Source organism: Canis lupus, chromosome 7 (assembly GCF_003254725.2).
Source record: "Canis lupus dingo isolate Sandy chromosome 7, ASM325472v2, whole genome shotgun sequence".
Lineage (NCBI taxonomy): Eukaryota > Metazoa > Chordata > Mammalia > Carnivora > Canidae > Canis > Canis lupus.
In genome coordinates this window covers 44,294,601-44,312,317 of record NC_064249.1, presented here as the reverse complement: position 1 = coordinate 44,312,317, position 17,717 = coordinate 44,294,601, and the positions used below count along the sequence as shown (strand labels likewise).

At 52.7% G+C, this 17,717-nt stretch overlaps 1 protein-coding gene across 3 annotated transcripts in view; it reads right to left on the bottom strand.

Annotated features, from left to right (window-relative positions):
• The window catches only part of ST8SIA5 (ST8 alpha-N-acetyl-neuraminide alpha-2,8-sialyltransferase 5), a 64,174-nt gene that overhangs the window by 11,307 nt on the left and 35,150 nt on the right, over positions 1-17,717 (bottom strand). For all 3 annotated transcript variants that reach the window (XM_025428977.3, XM_049112666.1, XM_049112665.1), the window contains 4 exons: positions 9,530-9,616; positions 5,845-5,989; positions 1,954-2,066; positions 1,101-1,193 (listed from right to left, as the gene is read on the bottom strand). In XM_025428977.3, coding sequence (XP_025284762.1) covers positions 1,101-1,193; positions 1,954-2,066; positions 5,845-5,989; positions 9,530-9,616 — 438 coding nt within the window. The remainder of the gene's footprint in view (positions 1-1,100; positions 1,194-1,953; positions 2,067-5,844; positions 5,990-9,529; positions 9,617-17,717) is intronic.

Here is a 17,717-nt window from a genome sequence, read left to right as displayed (position 1 = left end):
CTGCCCCCACCTGGCACCCCGGGCCTGCGGAGAGGCCCATCCCGCTCCCCACCCTGTCACTCACCTCCGAAGATGAACGCCCTGCCTCTCCCAGCCGCCGCTCTATTTGTGTGCGGAGCTCAAAGGGACAACAGTGTAGGGAGGGCCACGCTTCACCCCAAAGGACGAGGGTGCCCCAGGGTGGGCTTGGTGGGGAAGTGGAGAGGAAGCAGAGGCTCTCCCTGGAGTCCTCAGGGCGTTCACCTGTACTTTCTTTCCCAAGATCCCCAGTGAAGTACGACAAATGAGCCCACGTGTCCTCTTTGCCCTCCTGCCCCACAGCCCTCACTTACCTTTTTCTTCACATTAAAGAGCTCCCCCCCACCCCCCCCCCACCCCTGGTGGGCTCATCTCTCTCCTCTCTGATGCTCTTTTACTTTGCTGACTCAGTACGTGCTGCTGGCCATTGCACCTGATTTACCAACTCCCCAGCCTCTGGTCTCTGGACTGTTTTCCCTTCCACCCCCAGCCTGACCTGGATGGTGTGATGATGCCTCTGGTTGGAATTTTAACCCAATAGCACCCTTCCCCGAGGCCTCCCAGACACATGGACCCCAGGAGGGGAACTGGGTAGGTCCTGAGATCTTTGCAGGAGGCCTCTTCCCAGAGCTGCAGGGACATACCAGCATGGGGAGCTGCCTGCCCCATCACCACTGGAAAGCTTTATGGCCCATCTACGTGAAGACTGTCTAGTACTGGTGCTGTCCAAGGAAAATACAATATAGGCCACATATGTCATTTTAAATGTCCTAATGACTACATGTAAATAAGTAGAAAGACATGGGTGAAATTAATTTTTATCATCTTATATTTAATGCTCACAATGTTTTATTTAACTTGACATACCCCAAAATACTATGATTTCTACATGCAATCAATATATGCAATTGATGACCAATGGGTCATCCTCTTTTGCATGGTAAGTCTTTGACAATCAGGTGTGTGTCTGACGCTACAGACAGCACACGTCAATCTGGACAGCCACATTTCCCGGGGCCCGTAGCCACATGTGACACTAACAACTGCTATATTGAACAACATGAGTTTGGAGGGTCACTGACCTCTCTGTGATGATGCTGGGGTTCACAGTGACCACATCCGTCTTCACCCCCACATCCATGGTGTACTTCTCTGAGATGGGGGGTAGGTTGCACCTGCAGAAGAGACAAGGTGGCCCAGCTGCATGTGCTCACTCATTTTAGATGGAGCTGAAGAGCGGGCAGAGTGAGGGTGTGGGGAAGGATGAGATGGTGCTCATACGGGGCAGAGGGATGCAGAGGCAGCCAGCGGGTGGATTCTTGGTAGCCTGTGCTCAGAGAGGCAAGTTTAACTCCTTCCCCCTCCCACCCTGAGTGGCACATTGATTACAGATCCATGACCCGTGAGACCCCACCACAGCCTCGACCCCAATCCCTTTGCTTTAAGCTTTTATTTCTGACCCATCATCTTTATCCAGGCTCAACACATATCACCAAAGAGATAAGAGGGGGATCTCTCTATGGAAGAAGAAATACAAGGACCAGTCTCTAGCTTAAAGCCAGCATTGGGGTGAGCCCCAAGGCTGCCCTGGTTCCAAGCCCAGCTTCTGGAAGAGTAGAACCCAACCAGGGAGGTGGCCGCCCAGATGGCCTCAGCAGCAGATGCACACATCCCCTGGGGGTCTTCAGTGCCATCATATCTGCCATGCTCCTTATGCACCTCCCATTCTGCAGATGTAGAGACCCAGGCCCCGGCAGGTTCAGCCACCGGCCCCAAGGGACAGGGCTGGGGAAGGAAAGGAGAAAACCAAAGTGTAAAGGTGTGCAGGGGTGGGGAGAGGGGACCGATAGGCTGAAGGAGAGCATGAGGGCACAGGGGTAGGACGCCACCAGAGGGAAGGGCACGGTGCAGGAGCGCCATGGGCAATTCTCTTACCGGAAGACAAAGTCAGCACTGTTGATCTCTCTCCCACAGCGGCTGTTCTTTAGGATGCCTCCATTGCCCACCACTGCACACTTCTTAAACTGGGACCGGTAGTAGGGCATGTCCTGGGGGAGACGGGAGCACAGGGGTCAGAGACAACTCCTTTGCCCTGCCTTCTTCTGCTGCCCTCTCCACTGTACCCATGGCCACCTCTGTGAGCCAGCCTCACGGAGAACGTGCGGGAAGAGTGGTTGTTCCACTTTGCAGACAAGAAGAGAGGTCAGGACACTTGTTCTCAGTCTCACTGGTGATTACGAATGAACTGGAAGAGAAGCCAGGCCTCATAGCCTTTTTTAATAAGCCGTGGGATGCCTCAGGCTTCCAGAAAGAAGGGAGTATAGGTTATGGCTCATCCTGCTTGCCTTTGGTTTGCCCAGTGTTTGGCAGCTCATCTTCTCTGTAGCTTCCAATATGCATGTTTTATGAGTTAATGCAAATGTGCTGGGGGATGACAGCAGCAGAGATGGGGCCAGGACCACCCGGGGCCCATACCTGGCCCTCACCCCTTTCAGCTCTGGGCAGGGTACAGAGGGAGGACACAGGCCTGGAACACAAGGGTCATATGGACTGGGACAGATGCCAGGACTTGGCAGCAGCAGGGACAGAAGACCAAGGGCTGAGGGAGCAGCAGGGTGCAGTGAGAGCCTGCAACTCCTCAAATCTCGGCAGAGGAAGAGCCCTGAGTGCAGGAGAGCCCAGGACTTACCCCAAGTGACCCCAGGAGTGATCATCTCATAGCACTTTGACCTTGGCACACCCTGACTGCTGGGTTCCCCTGGTATGGGGTTACCCTGGTATGGGCGCTGACTGCCCACAAGGCTCCTGGGGCGTGCCCTCCAGGGGACCACAGGCAAGTTTGCAGGAAAAAGCAAATGCTGGATTGAGGGTTAAGAGTCCTGATTCTGCTACATCCCTGCTCTAGGTCATAATCGCCTCCTGAGTAACCTGAGGCAGATGGGACCCCAGCAGCCACATGCATGGCATGGGGGAGAAGCAGAGGCCTGAGTCACGAGTGGGGTGACCAACCACCCCAGTTAGCCCAGAACCAGGGAGCTTGCCTAGGATGCAGGACTTTGCTTGAGTCAAACCCGGAAAATCCAGGGCCAACCAGGATTGGGCAAAGACCAAGGTCAGCCCTGGTTTTGCCCCATAAGAAGGTGAAGGAACCAGGGACAAGTGTTCTGAGTTCTCAGCAACTCGGTTTTTCCATCTGCAAAATGAGGATAATAACATGTGAGTGTGTCATGCTTTTCAATGTGACCGTGTAGGACAGAGTTTCTCAGCTGGACACTTGTTGACATCTTGGACTGGATCACTCCTTGTTGTGGGGGCTGCTGCCCCACGCACTGTAGGATGGCTAGCAGCATCCCTGGCTTCTCCCCACTAGAGGTCAAGGGTATCCTTCACTCATGAACCCAAACATTTCCAAACACTGCCAAATGTCTCCCTGGTTAAGAACCATTGGTGTGAATAAAAAGCCTACCCAGGGCTGTGCTTGCCCAGAGATATCTTGGCAAGAGGACCCAGTCCTGTTACTGTCATCGGGCCACAAAGCTCCCTTGGCCCAGGAGCCTGCTGGGTAGTTCCCCTCCCAGCTCACACCAGCCAGCCCGCCCTGGATGCCAGCAGCCTGTCGGCACTTCGGCCTTCTGGTGGGGCCACCTGCTAGCTGGGGCATGGATAATCACAGCACCTCAGACCCCGGGAAGACTAGATCTGTGGGAGGTACCCTGTCAGCCTGTGGCAATGGGGCCCATTTTCCCTAGAGGGACAGGCCCAGGGGCCAGGAGGGGAAACACGGGCATGCTAGAGCCAGTGGGAGAAACTGCACTGCTTGACTTTTACCAGAAAAAGGAAAAAACCCAAAGTTATCTTTGGAGACATCCTCAAAGGCCTTCATGTTCTATGTCAGTGTTTCCCAAACTTCTGCACATCAAAAACAACCTGGAGTACTTTCTGGAAATAGAAATCGCTGGGCTCCATCCCAGAACCATGGAATCAGAATCTCTCTAGGGCGGAGGCAGGAGACCAAGAAGCTGTATTTCATGCAAACCCCAAGAAATACTTCTGAGGGAATATTTCTATGCCACAAGCTCTAATGTGGGGGGGGGTGGCTAATCACGGCCCGAGGGCCACATCAGATCTTCTGCGCGTTTCTGTGCAGCTCACGGGCAAAGCATGGATTTTATATTTTCAAATGGTTGGGCGGTGGGGGTGGGGGGGAGGCAATCAAAGGAGGAAGATTTTGTGACACGGATAAGTCACGTGAGGCTCCCGTGTCAGTGTCTAATGGGAACCAGAGTGCTGTTTGCGAAGGCCGGTGGCTGCTGTGTGCTGTGACCGCAAAGGTGGATGGCTCTGACAGGGACCAGATGGCCTGCAAAGCTTAAAATGTTTACTCTCCTGCCCTTTCCAGAGAACATTTGGCAACCCCGCTGCAGTTCCCTGAGCCTCGGAGGTCTCTACTCATGGCCCTCCCTGGAGCCATATGTCATAACCGAGCCGTGTGTCACCCTTGGGCACAGCCGGCATGACACGCAATCCCACCCACTGTCACCGGCTTCCCACTCCAGGCCTTGAAAGCCCCACATTGTAGAGGGGGCTTATATCAGTCACCCTGCAGCACTGTGACGTGGGAGGGTAAGTGTGGCGCCTCTCCACCTTCGGCTCCTACCTGCTGCCCCCATGGGACCCCATCTCACCCAGGGCCCTCCGGGCAAGTACCCTGGGCTGTGTGTGTCACAAGCATTCTCGTGGGAGCAGGGAAGTGTGGGCCCTTGAATTTCTTCCAGAAAGGCCTGAACACACCCCCTACCCAGGCTGTCTATACACTGGACCCAGTAAGGTCTGCCCTGGGCCCCGTGCTCCCCAGGATGTGGTTATGCATCCCTCCTGTGGAATCTTTGTCCTCATCAGAGTGGGCTGACCACGCAGGTCCCCAGGCCCCTTCTCTGGGAGTCTGATGCCATGATCAGGCCACAGGGGAGTGCAGGGGAGTGCTGCAGCTTCGGTGACTCAGGGGACCACATACCCGGGACCAGGGAGCCACCATGCCAGCCCTGAACGAACAGCTTGCCTCCAGACTTTTCTTATGTGGAAGAAGGACAATTAACATTGATCTTGTTAAAAAAAAAAAAAAAACAAAAAACATTGATCTTGTTTAACTTAGATTTTCTGTTACAAACAGCCAAACTGGGTGCCTGGGTGGCTCAGGGGTTGAGTGTCTGCCTTCGGCTCAGGTCCCGGGATTGAGTCCCGCCTCGGGTTCCCTGCATGGAGCCTGCTTCTCCCTCTGCCTGTGTCTCACCTCTCTCTCTGTGTCCCTCGTGAATAAATAAATAAAATCTTCTAAAAAATAAATAAATAAAATAAAAAACAGCCAAAGCTTTTCCTAGACCAAACTCCAGGGTCATGGACAGGGAGGAGAGGCCTTGGAAGATGCCATCCAAGGTCATCCAATGTGAGATCAATCATTCTTGCTTTGCTTTCTGCTGGTTTGTGATTTCTTGTGCACACAGCCTTTGCATGAATCTTTTTGCTGCTGCTGTGCCTGCCTCCAGTGGGGGACGAATGCCTAATCACTCTCCCAGGTAGCTTCAGGATGTCCTCCGCAGCAACGCAATAACCAGCATTTGATAACCACTCTCTTGCCAATGTCACTCAGACAGTGGCCAGTTGGCATTCACCGTGCCCACACAGTCTATCCACTGGGCCAACCGGAGCCAGGACAGTGGGTGCAGAGGGCATGGCACAGTGATGCCACCACTCTACCCGGGCACGGCCACGTAGGGCTGCGTGGGGTGGCCCCGGGCCCCGCCTAGCCCGCCCTGCCCGAAGCAGCACCTTGGGAAACATGCGGAAGATCTCCTGGTTGATATGGTAGATGCCGCTGGTGTCCACTTCATACTTGAGCTTGGTCCCCAGGGGCGTGTTCTTCTGAGTGGTGAAGAGGAAGGAGGGGGCATTGCAGCACCGGGACAGAGTGGACCTGCCAGGCAGGAAACAGAGCAGGACAGACAAGTGACACGGGGCAGAGCAAAGCTCCTGGAAGAACAGAAGGGTCGTGGAATGAGGCCCCTGGGGATGACCAGGGAGCACTGTTCTCACCCCCCTACCCCTTCCTGCACTCACTCCCCACTCCCACACCTCTGCTCGTGCCCTCTCCTTCAACACCCTCCCAATGCCTGGGCCTTCCTCCCTGGGAGCTCCCAGCTGCCCAGCCCCCGCCCCCCAGCATCACTGGTCTCCGAAGTCCCGGAGCACAGGCTGGACACCATCCGCGTAGTCACCTACCAACCCCCTCCCTGCCTGAAGCTCTTGACGGCAGGGACCCCAGCTTCTCTGGCTCCCAATTGTGGGCTAAATCCTGCCTCACTCAGGCGCTCATTGAAATCCACTAAGCATTCTACTACTTGCTAGAGGTGCTGTTGATCCAGCCTTGATGGCAATCTGGGGATACCGAGCTCATCCTTAGGTTCCTGGCCCCTCCTATCAGACTGTAAACAAGGCGTTTACCCTGTGCCATGGGGTCAAAAAACTGAGACAAAACGGTCAGCAGAAGTGTGCAATTTCGGTCCCTGAGAAGTGTCTTGGGGGTGGTGTTAGGAAGTGGGTTGGTGGGCTGGTGCTGGACCACTTCCTGCAAAAAGAGGAGTCTCATTGATTCCAACAGGTTTTCAGGAGCTCACTATTGAAAAGAAAAAAGAAAGGAAAGGAAAGGAAAGGAAAGGAAAGGAAAGGAAAGGAAAGGAAAGGAAAGGAAAGGAAAGGAAAGGAAAGGAAAGGAGAAAGAAAGAAAGAAAGAAAGAAAGAAAGAAAGAAAGAAAGAAAGAAAGAAAAAGAGAGAGAGAGAGAGAGAAAGAGAAAATAAAGAGAAAGAGAGAGAAGGGAAGGAAGGAAGGAAGGAAGGGAAGAAGGAAGGAGAAAGAAAGAAAGAAGAAAGAAAGAAAGAAGAAGAAAGAAAGAAAGAAGAAAGAAAGAAAGAAAGAAAGAAAGAAAGGAAGAAAGAAGGAAGGAAGGAAGGAAGGAAGGAAGGAAGGAAGGAAGGAAGGAAGGAAGGAAGGAAGGAAGGAAGACAGACAACAAAAGAAAGAAAAGCAGCAGCCCCGTGGTTTTCACTCACAAACCTCAAACACAAGGTACAGAAGGGTTAGAGCTCAGATGATGCAAGCAGTCTTGACAAGTAAAAAATAACACCCAATCTTCTTCCTCCTAGGGAGAAGGTGGCTGCTGAGGCCGACCTGGGAGTCGGCCAGGCCAGAGGAGGTGGAGGCGTCCCTCGCTGTGGCCACTGCTCGACCTGGTCACTCCATCTCTGAGGCCCAGTGAGAGGTTGAGGACTGGGCCCTGCCCTCCCCTGCCCTGGGGGCTGACGCCCTCCACCTGGGCTGCCCAGGGCTGGGCCTCACAACACAGGCAAGCTGTTGCTCGCACCAGGACCTTTGAATTTGAGGAGTTTTCTGGAAAGTTCCCATCCAAGGTCTGGGATGGAAACTCGGGGTTGCTGATCTGGTGTCAAGAGGCCTGGGTTCTAGATTCTGCTGTGCCCCCGGCTGCAGTGGGTCCCTGGGCAGGTGTCTTCCCCAGGCTGGACCTTGGCTTCCTGGTCTACAGAATGCAGCCTTAGCTCATCCACCTCTGACCCTCTGTAATTCTGTGACTCTGGGCTGCCAACGCCAGGGAGGTGATAATATATTATTTTCATGACTTTCTTGCAGGGATTTTACTGGGGAAGCTCAGCTGGCTGCTGGTCACAGAGAGAGGTCTTCCTATGGTGTGTTGAGTTTCGGAATGTGACTAAGGCTTCCCAAAGTTAGGGCCAGAGGCCTCGGGTCAGTATTGGCCCATTTAGCTTTGTTGGTCTAGAAACTCAATCTTATCTGTCTGCTGGAGAGAACTCCATGGGGGGTGGGGGGGTGAGAGGGAGGGGAGACTGACTCCCATTAACCAGGCTCACGAGTGACTGATATATAAACCAGAATGCCCATGTGTCTATTTGTAGGCAGTAGGGGGGGGAAGCTCACGTCTGTCTTCTAGCACAGCCCTACCACCCCACCCCATTGCACTGTGCCTGGTTCTTACAAACCTGAATTAAGGATCTCATCGTGGTTCAGTGAGCTTGTAACAAGAGCAAAGGGAAGCAACCTACCAGCCTTGAAGGTTTTTCCATTTAGAGTCTAGCAAGACCTGATGTCATCTCCTTTTGCTACACCTGAAACTACCCCCCCACCCCCACCCCCCCCACCCCCACCCTCAGAAGGGTCTCAGCTCCTCTAGAGCCTCTTCCCTGGGTAGTGCTGGCAGGTCCTGCTGAAGACTCCCACCTTTATCCTTGTTTTTCTCCTGCTACATCATCTTCCGTCGCTTCATTATATCCTTAGATATGTGAATCCCACTAGGCTCTCAGCCCCAACAACATCTCTTTACATGTCACTGACCTCGTGTGTGCTGGGTGTTTATGAACCGTGCAGCCAGTATGCTCAGGCCTCACCCAGCCCCAGGAGGCGTCTGCCCATGCAGTGCCCACGGCGACACCCCAGGCTAAGCAGTGGATCTGGGGTGTCACTTGCTACAGATCTTGGACCTGCCTCCAAGCACTGAGCTCAGGTTCATGTTCAACTTTTAGGATGGAGGGATGGGGTCTCCGCACAGTCCTGTTGGGTCTCAGCCAGCCTCATAGAGGCCTCTGGTTTCATGGCTGCGGGCACCTACTCCTCAGAGGTTGTCACAACCACATGTCTAAAAATGTGCCCCTTAAAACTACTTCACGGTCTCCAGACCTGGCCTGGAACTGCAGCAAACTGGGACAAATGACTTATAAGGAAAAGACAGAAGACTTAGGGTCATTGGCTTTTCACAGCCTCCCAGGTAGGATCCCCACATGCTGTTGGCTCCTCGGTACACGTGAACTACAGCCTGACTTGCCTGCACCCAATTTATACACAGACTCCTGGGATCCCATCGATCCTGGTCAGTGAGGTCTATCTGCACAAACATAATACCGTGAGCTCACAGAGGTTCAGCGACGGCACGAACCCTCTGGTTCACACCAACCAGGAGGGATTTGTGGACATCTGCCAGCTGCTTAGCTCTCACAAACAGGGCAGCCTTAAGCTACAGCTCTTGCCTCTCTGGAAGTTTATAATCTACGCTTTGAGTTAGAAAAGCAATTGGAAACAAATCTGCAGCAGGCCTCATGTGTGTAGTGAGGGGGGCGGCAACAGGCTGAGGCCCTTGAAGATGCCCAGCATGCCTTAAACACCAGACACCCGGAGCCAAGCACGGGCCCGTGATGGAGATGGTGTCCCCACTGGCCCTGCACTGCAGGGCTGCTGTGAGGACAAAGGGCCGGCAGCCAGCAAGGTGCCCCCTCTACCTGTGCACTGAGCCCCACTGCCCAGAGCCCAAAGCCCAGCCAGGGCCAGCTCCGGGGAAGGTGAGCCCAGGGCTGGGCCCCACAGGACGGGGTGGCAGGCAGGAGAACAGCACCAGTGAAAGGGCTGGGGGAGGGCAGACAGGTCACACATACTTGAACTGGTTGGCCTCAGAGATATTCATCGCCCATCGGCACATCTGCAGGCTCTTCCATCTGTCGAACAGCTCTGACTGCTTCACCCTTTGGGAGTGGAGGACAGAAGAGCATGTGAAAGGGGCCAGGCTGGGCCACGTGGCAGCGTTCCCAAACACCCCTTCCTGCCCCTGCAGGTGCCGAGTCCGGGCACGGCCCTTTCCATGCCAACCTCTGGAGGCTTGCTCATTCCCAGAGATAGCCAACTGCTCTCTGGCAAGCGTGCCTTCCACCTTCGGACCAGCCAATCCCAAGCCTGCATCCTCCTCATCAACCTTGTCGACTGAGCCACCAACCCCAAGGGAACTCAGGAACTCTCTGAATTATAGGCAAAATCCCCTGTCTGTCCACCCATGGGATTTCTTGAGGAGAATCGGAAGCTTCATCAGCTTCCCAAAGAGGTCTTTGATGCCCCCAACAGGGCAAATAGTCACTTAAATGTGAAGTAAAAACCAGGTTCATTCTGCAGAGCTGGGTTTCCTGTGTTTAGCTGGAGGGGAACCGGGTGGCTCCCAAGCAGGGCAAGCCTCCCCCACAGAAGGAACACATACAGGACCGGTGCTGAGAGGGGTGATTGCCGGGGATGTCGTACAGGAAAGTGGTGAAGTGCGTGGATTCTGGAGCCAGGAGAGGATCTGGGCCCCAGACCAGGTTCAGGCACCTCCTAACTATGGGACCTCAGACAGCTCACTTGACCTCTGAGCTGCATCTAGATAATGAACATAACAATAGGTTATCACCCACCATCCCGGATTTGTTAAGGTTATTAAATGAAGTGATACAATAAAGGGCTAGGCATGGGAAGCGTGCACAGGAAGTACCTGAGAGACGGAAGTAATTTTTATGGTTAAACTGCACTGCCTTGACGACACTCCCTCATGGTCCCCTGGATGTTCCCCTTTTATAAAACCTATAGCCCGTCCTGACTCATGTCTGATCCTTCTCACAGATAGTAAATACCCTGGGGGCAGGTGGACATGCCTGAATTCAGCCCCGTCAATCCAGGCCCAAGACACCTGGCTGATGTGTGGGACACATGTGTTGAGCATATCAATTAATTAGTGAATGAACCAATTAGTCTGCATTCAAATAGAGTCTATAATTATTTATTGAACTCCTCTATATGGAGAGAACCGGGAATGGAGCAGAGAACAAAACAACTCTCTGCTCCCACAGAGCTTAAATAGCAGTGAGGAGGAGGGTGGATGGTGTGCCTGGGTGGCGCAGTTGGTGAAGTGTCTACCTTTGGCTCAGGTCATGATCCCGGGGTCCTGGGATCTAGTCCTGCTTCAGGCTCCCTGCTTGGTGGGGAGTCTGCTTCTCCTTCTCTCTCTTTCTCTCTCTCTTTCTCTCTCAAATTAATAAATAAATCTTAAAAAAAAAAAAAGGAGGTGAAGGGAAAACAGGTACATATACACATGACAACAGAAGCACAAGCAGCAAGTGCAAACACAGACAAGCAGAACTACATCAAACTCAAATGCTTCCATTCAGCAAAGGGACCACAACAGGGTGAAAAGTCAACATACAGAACGGGAGTAAGTATTTGCGGCCCATGTATCTGATAAGGGGTTAAATACCCAAAATACACAAGGAACTCCTAACACTCAACAGTAAAAGACCAACAATTAGCTTGATTTTTTTAATACATTTATTTTGTATTGGTATTCAATTTGTCAACATACAGAATAACACTCAGTGCTCATCCCGTCAAGTGCCCACCTCGGTGCCCGCCATCCAGTCACCCCCACCCACTAGCTTGATTTTTATTTTTATTTTTTTTTTATTTTTTTATTTATTTTTATTTATGATAGTCACAGAGAGAGAGAGAGAGGGGCAGAGACACAGGCAGAGGGAGAAGCAGGCTCCATGCACTGGGAGCCCATTGTGGGATTCGATCCCGGGTCTCCAGGATCGCGCCCTGGGCCAAAGGCAGGCGCCAAACCGCTGCGCCACCCAGGGATCCCTAGCTTGATTTTTAAAAGGGCCAGAAGACTTATACAGACATTTCCCCAAAGAAGAGACATCCAGACAGCCAACAGGCACATGAAAAGGCGCTCGACATCACTCATCATCAGGGAAATGCAAATCACAGTCTCACCCCCATGAGGGCTGACATCAAAGAAACAAAAGGGGGCCTGGCGAGCAATGCCAGGGATGCGGAGAGAAGGGAAACCTTGTGCAGGGCTGGGTGGGAATGCCAACCAGTGCAGCCAGCATGTTAAATGTTATATGGAGGTTCTTCAGAAAATGAAAAATAGAACCACCCTGTAACCCAAAAATTACACTTCTAGGTGTGTATCCCAGGGGATTGCAATTGGGCTCGGAAAGAACTAGCTGCACTCCCATGTTCAGCCGCGACACTGCTCAGCAGTAACCAGGGCATGGAAACCACCTCGATGTCCCCTGATGAGTGAATGAATAAAGAAAATGTGCTACAGGCCCACGACAGAATACTATGTGGCCTTTAAAAAGAAGGAAATCTGCCACGTGAGCCAGGCTGGATGAATCTGGAGGGCTTCGTGCCACATGAAATAAGCCAGCCACAGAAGGATGTACGTGGCATGATTCACTCAAGGGGTGTCTGAGACAGCTGATCTCAGAGAAACAAGAGGGGAGAAGGGTGGTTTGCAAGAACCTTCAGGAAGGAGGGAGGGTGAGCTGCTTGCTGCTCACGGATCTAAGGTCTCAGCTATGTACGATGAGGAAGTGCCAGACTGTCTCCTGTATGATACTGTCTGATGCACTTGGTTGAGAGTGTTCTGACCCCCACTAACAAAAAGAGAACAGATAATAACGCCCTGTCAGGGAGAGGTGAGTGCTATGGACAACAGTGAAGCGAGGTAAAGGAAACGAAAGGTGGCTGTTTCAGAAGGGTAGGTCAGGGGAAGGCTTCCCTGAAGAGGAGACCCCTGCACAAAGGACCAAAATGATTAGGAACGAGCCAAGCAAGTATCTGGGGAAGGAGTAGTATTCTAGGCAAAGAGTAAAGTCAGTACAAAGGCACTGGGGCAGGAACTTACTGGGCAGCTTTAGGGAACTGGAAGGGATCCCTTTCCATCCTTTTTTTTTTTTTTTAAGATTTTATTTATTTGGGATCCCTGGGTGGTGCAGCGGTTTAGCGCCTGCCTTTGGCCCAGGGCGCGATCCTAGAGACCCAGGATCGAATCCCACATCGGGCTCCCGGTGCATGGAGCCTGCTTCTCCCTCTGCCTATGTCTCTGCCTCTCTCTCTGTGTGTGTGACTATCATAAATAAATTTAAAAAAAATAAACCTCAGTTTCCTTAGATGGAAAAGGAGGTTAGTATTTAAAAAAAAAAAGATTTTATTTATTTATTCATGAGAGACACAGAAACACAGGAAGAGGGAGAAGCAGGCTCCATGCAGGGAGCCTGATGTGGGACTTGATCCCAGGACTTCCAGGATCACACCCCGAGCCGAAAGCAGATGCTCAAATGCTGAGCCACCCGGATGCCTTCCCCTCCACCCCTGGTCCCGCTTCCATCCTGATGCCTTCCTCCTAGACTCCCCAAACCTCCCACGGCAGCCCTACCCTCTCAGGCTCGTGTGGCATCAGAGGAGAGGTGCCATCACACAGCCCCATCTTGGCTCGCCTTCTGCTTCCCTCTCCTGCTCTCTGCAATCCACAGGCCCCTGGAGCAGCCTCCTATGTGGCCAATGCCTCAAATGCCACCTGGAAACACAGTCCTTTCAGGACAGCAGGCCAGGATCCCAAGTACAACTGTTACCAGCGTCTGGGTCCCATTCTCTGTGCCTCCAAAACCTGTCACATGCTGGACCAAGGCTGGGGCCCAAACTCCCAGCCTTGAATCCTGGCTCCATCCCCCACTTGCAGTGTGACCTTGGACAAGTCATTTAATCTCTCTGACACTTGGGTGCTTTTGTATGATGGATATAATAACCTCTAGCCCTGCTAATCCCCGGGATGCTCAGAAAGATCAAATGAGAGAACATGTATAAAAAACATGTTATAAATTGCCTTACAAATGTGGAGCTCACCTTTATTTTAAAGATGAGGGATTGATCTGAGGCTCTGATCTCCTTTCTCCCCAGATACCACCAACAGTCCAGAAGAGGAATAATAAAGGTACAGGCCCACCAGACAAATAGAATGATGGGGGCGGGTGGGAGTTCAGTGGAAGAGAGTTTTTGTCAAGTGTGTGGGAGGAAGGGGGGGGGACACAAGGAGGGTGACCTGGCCCAGAGACAGAGTACAACCTCATGAGACATTTTTAAAGGGGGTAGGAAGATGGGGCCAGGGCATGGTGCTGAAAATGACCCTCAGTTGTAAGTCTATATGCAGAATCATCAAACCCACCCCCACAGCAGCCAAACAATGTCCTGCAGAGGGTGGGGAGGGGTGGCATCAGGCTGTCAGTGAGTTCCTACAAACAAAAACAAAAACAAATGGTCATTCCCAGTGAAAAGATTTGGACACTCTGGCAGCAAAAAGAGCACCATCTCCAACAATGACTCTTGAGGAAGGCCTGCTCTCTGACAGAGTCCCTATCAGCTTTTTATTGTTCCAAATTTCAATATGAATAGATATCAAGGATCACCTGGTCAACCAGAGGAAACAGATGAAGACAAACCACCAGTCAAAATACCCAAAGAGAAAATGACTGGAGGGACACAATACAACTTTCACATATTCTTAGTGTCTCCAGAGACAGTCTAGAAGGCATGACATCCTTAAAGATAGGAACAGATTGCTCTTAGGACAAAGAAAGAGCTCTGGGGTGGGGACGAGTTCATTCAGAGAGCTGGAAAAGGAAGTCAAGGACTCTTCTCAGAAAGTGGAAGTGATCGGCAGAGACAGAAAGGATGAGATCAAACAGGGAGAACTACGTAAGCCATCCAGAAGGCCCACTGCACACCTCCTACAAGGACTAGAAAGAGGAAGTGGAGAAGAATGGGAGAGAAGGAAACATTTTGAAAATCCAAAAGAACATTCAAGAGTTTGGACACAAGCCTCAGATTAAGAGGTCCGATGGGCATCTACCCAGAAGCACTTGATCCAGACACTTCAGAACCGCAGCATCTGGAAACACTCCAGAGAGAAGACAGGTCATGCCCAGTGGAGCTACCAGCATCCTGCTCCCATAGCCCCGGACACTACAAGCAATGGGGAAAGTCCTTGGCATTCTGGGGGAGGATGATTTTCTCCTAAAATTCCAACCCCAACAAACCAACAATCAGGTATAAGGGAAGGATTAACTCATTTAGACACAGAACTCAAAACCTGACCTCCTACCCATCACTTTTTTGGGGGGGAAATAACTGGGTCAAAGCAAAAGGAAGGAGTAAAAAAGAGGGTTTACTATGGGTTCTCCACAAAAGTGAATCCAACCCAAGGAGGCGGGGAAGGGAAGTTTCCAGGACAAGGGTGGTGACCCGCTAAGAGAGCACCCTGTCCACACGGAGCATGAGGATAAAGGGCAATTCTGAGAGGAAGGCCTGGTTGATGGAGAGGCAGGCAGAAACCACAAATGGGCAGCATAATAGAGACAAAGAGTTCAAGATGAAAAAGATGAGCAGAAGCTCCAGGAAAAAGTAAAGAGGGGAGGGAGGATGTACAAGAAAGGAAGTAGAATCACTATTTTCTGATCTTTATGTTTTAGAGTCCACCTATAGAAGAAACTCCAGCCTCCCTCCCCCAACCAAAAAAAATATAACTGCGTTATGGGTAAAAACAGAATGTAAATGTTATCAGCCTTGATACCTTTAAGGCAAATGCACAAATGATGGGAACCAAAACATGGGGATGCGTTTTGGGAGCCGCGTCTTACAAGAGTCCAGGATCAAGAGATACTGTCAGTGTTTGGTAGAACTAGAAATAGGTGACTCAGCCAATCTATAGACGGAAGAACTAAAAATAGCAAAATCCCCCAACCCAGAAGAGCAGGGAGTGGGTGGGGTGGGGGCCAAGGGGCTGAATCCTCACCCCGAGGCAGGACATCGATGCACGCCACCCCAAGTCAAGAAAGAACAGCAGGTGTGCATTACGGAGATGCGTGGAGGTAAGGAGTGGAAGAAGCAGCCGAGCACTGAAAGAAATGGAGCTGGGGGTGGCGAAGGCACAGGGCAGGGGACTGTGGCTTTTCCTTAGTATCAGCTTCTGTGCCCTACTTGACTTTTCCCACCGCGTGCAAGAAGAGACGGAGATGATGAGGAGGTGTCATGACCATCTCTGTCCTCCTTTCTCTCCTTCCATGGCCTCCTCTCTCTCCACCCAGCTCCCATGTTCAGGCCCCATCCACTCACTTGTGTGTCAGACACGTCCCGAGGCCCTGCGGGGTCACCCATGGGGGCTTCAGAGATGCCAGGGCATGAAGGGGCCTCCCAGCCTCCGTTCCTGGGTGCAGCGCAAGGCTCCTCACCCCTGAATGATGGGGAAGGGGCTGCAGGAGATGCCCCAGGGTGACATCCAGGCGCCACCGCACCTGGTGGCAGTGACTGCCTTAAATATAAACAGACTCTAGGATAAACACAAACAAATCATTTGTGTGAGTATCAGCAACACTGAGTTTCATGATAAGTCACCACCACAGAGTAATTCCTCCTGTGTCTGACATTGTCAGGGAGCCAGGCCTTCTCCATGTGGGAATTTTCTGGCTGACTGGTTTCCACCAGCATTCGGAGCAGTTCTGGATCAGAATCACTCCCAGATGAATCATGGCCCTTCCTGTTGCCCCAGAATGCCTGCTGACATTCAGCCGCGCGGCCCCCTCCACACACAGATGGTGACTTCACGTCTCCCCAATGACTCAGAGGCTCCCCCAGGAGCCGCATTCACGGCTCTGGCCAACACAGTGAAGCCACAGGTGCCCTGTCCACGCCAGGCCCACTCGAGCCTCTGATTGCAGCCCTGGACATCCCATTGCGCCTCAGGCTGCGGACCCAGGAGAGAAGACACCAGGCTCACTGCTCCCTAGTGCCCCGCCAGCGGCCTCCATCTCCTCTCAGGGCCCCTGTGCCACCAGGGCCTAGGCTGCTAAGATCTGGGGCCTATGGGGTGGTCCAAGGCCCAGGGGCCACTGGCCAGAATGGCTGCTCCACCCAGGACAGCAGACAGGGTGCCTGAGGCAGAGACAAGTGCTCAAGCCAAATGTGCAGAGCACCAAACATGTGTCCCTGACGAGGGCCAACAGTGGGCACCCTACACAGGATGGGTGAGGTCCCTCTCCCAAGCCCACCAGGTCTGTGATGCAGGGGCCCAGGTGGAAGGTGGGGTAAGGGCTATTACGGCTGAATCATCTCCTCCGATGCAGCAATCCTAACCCCTAAGATCTCACAAGGTGACTCTTGGGAGATGAGGACTGTAAGGAGGTGCTTAAGTTGAAACAAGGCCATGAGGGTGGGCCCTCATCTGGGAGGGCCGCTGTCCTTATTAGAAGAGGAAATGAGGGCAGAGACAGGCCTGAAGGAAGTCCACGTGAAGACAGAGGGGACAAGGCCACGTGTGAGCCATGTAGAGAGGCCTCCAGAGCCAACCCTGCCAGCGCCTCCGTCTCAGACTTCCCGCCTCCAGAGCCGTGGGGATGCAGCATTCTGCTGTTCAGGCCGTTGGCCTGCGGTGCATGTGTGTGGGGGCTCCGGCCAACTGACACAGTGACAGACCCCAACACAGAGACGGTGCGTGGCTAGAGGCTGGGAAGTCACACGGAGGGATGACCGCCCTACGGGGCCCCTCAGGGCTTTGGCGCTAGACACTGAGGTGAGCAGGAAGGAACGATCCACGTTTTATGACTCAACAGGTAATTGTTTACCTTCGAAGACACGAAAACAGGCTGCCCACAGGTGTGCCCTGGCTTCCCGAGCACAGTTAGGGCCCGAGGTCTCTGAATTCCGGGCAAAGACAGAGGATCTCTGCAAAGGAGCTGATGAATTTGGCTCGGGCCTGGAGTCTGGACGGCCACAGTTGCACTGAATCCCAGTTCGTCACCAGTCACATCACACACACACACCCCACCGCCACCTGCTGGAAGCCTTTCCAGGCTCCCGTGGCCCTCAGATAATGACAGAATCTGAATCCCGGTCCACACTGCAAGGCCTCACGAGGTTGGGCTCCTGCCTGCCCCTCCAGCAACATGGCTCCCATGTCCCCCCCCCCCCCCACACACACAC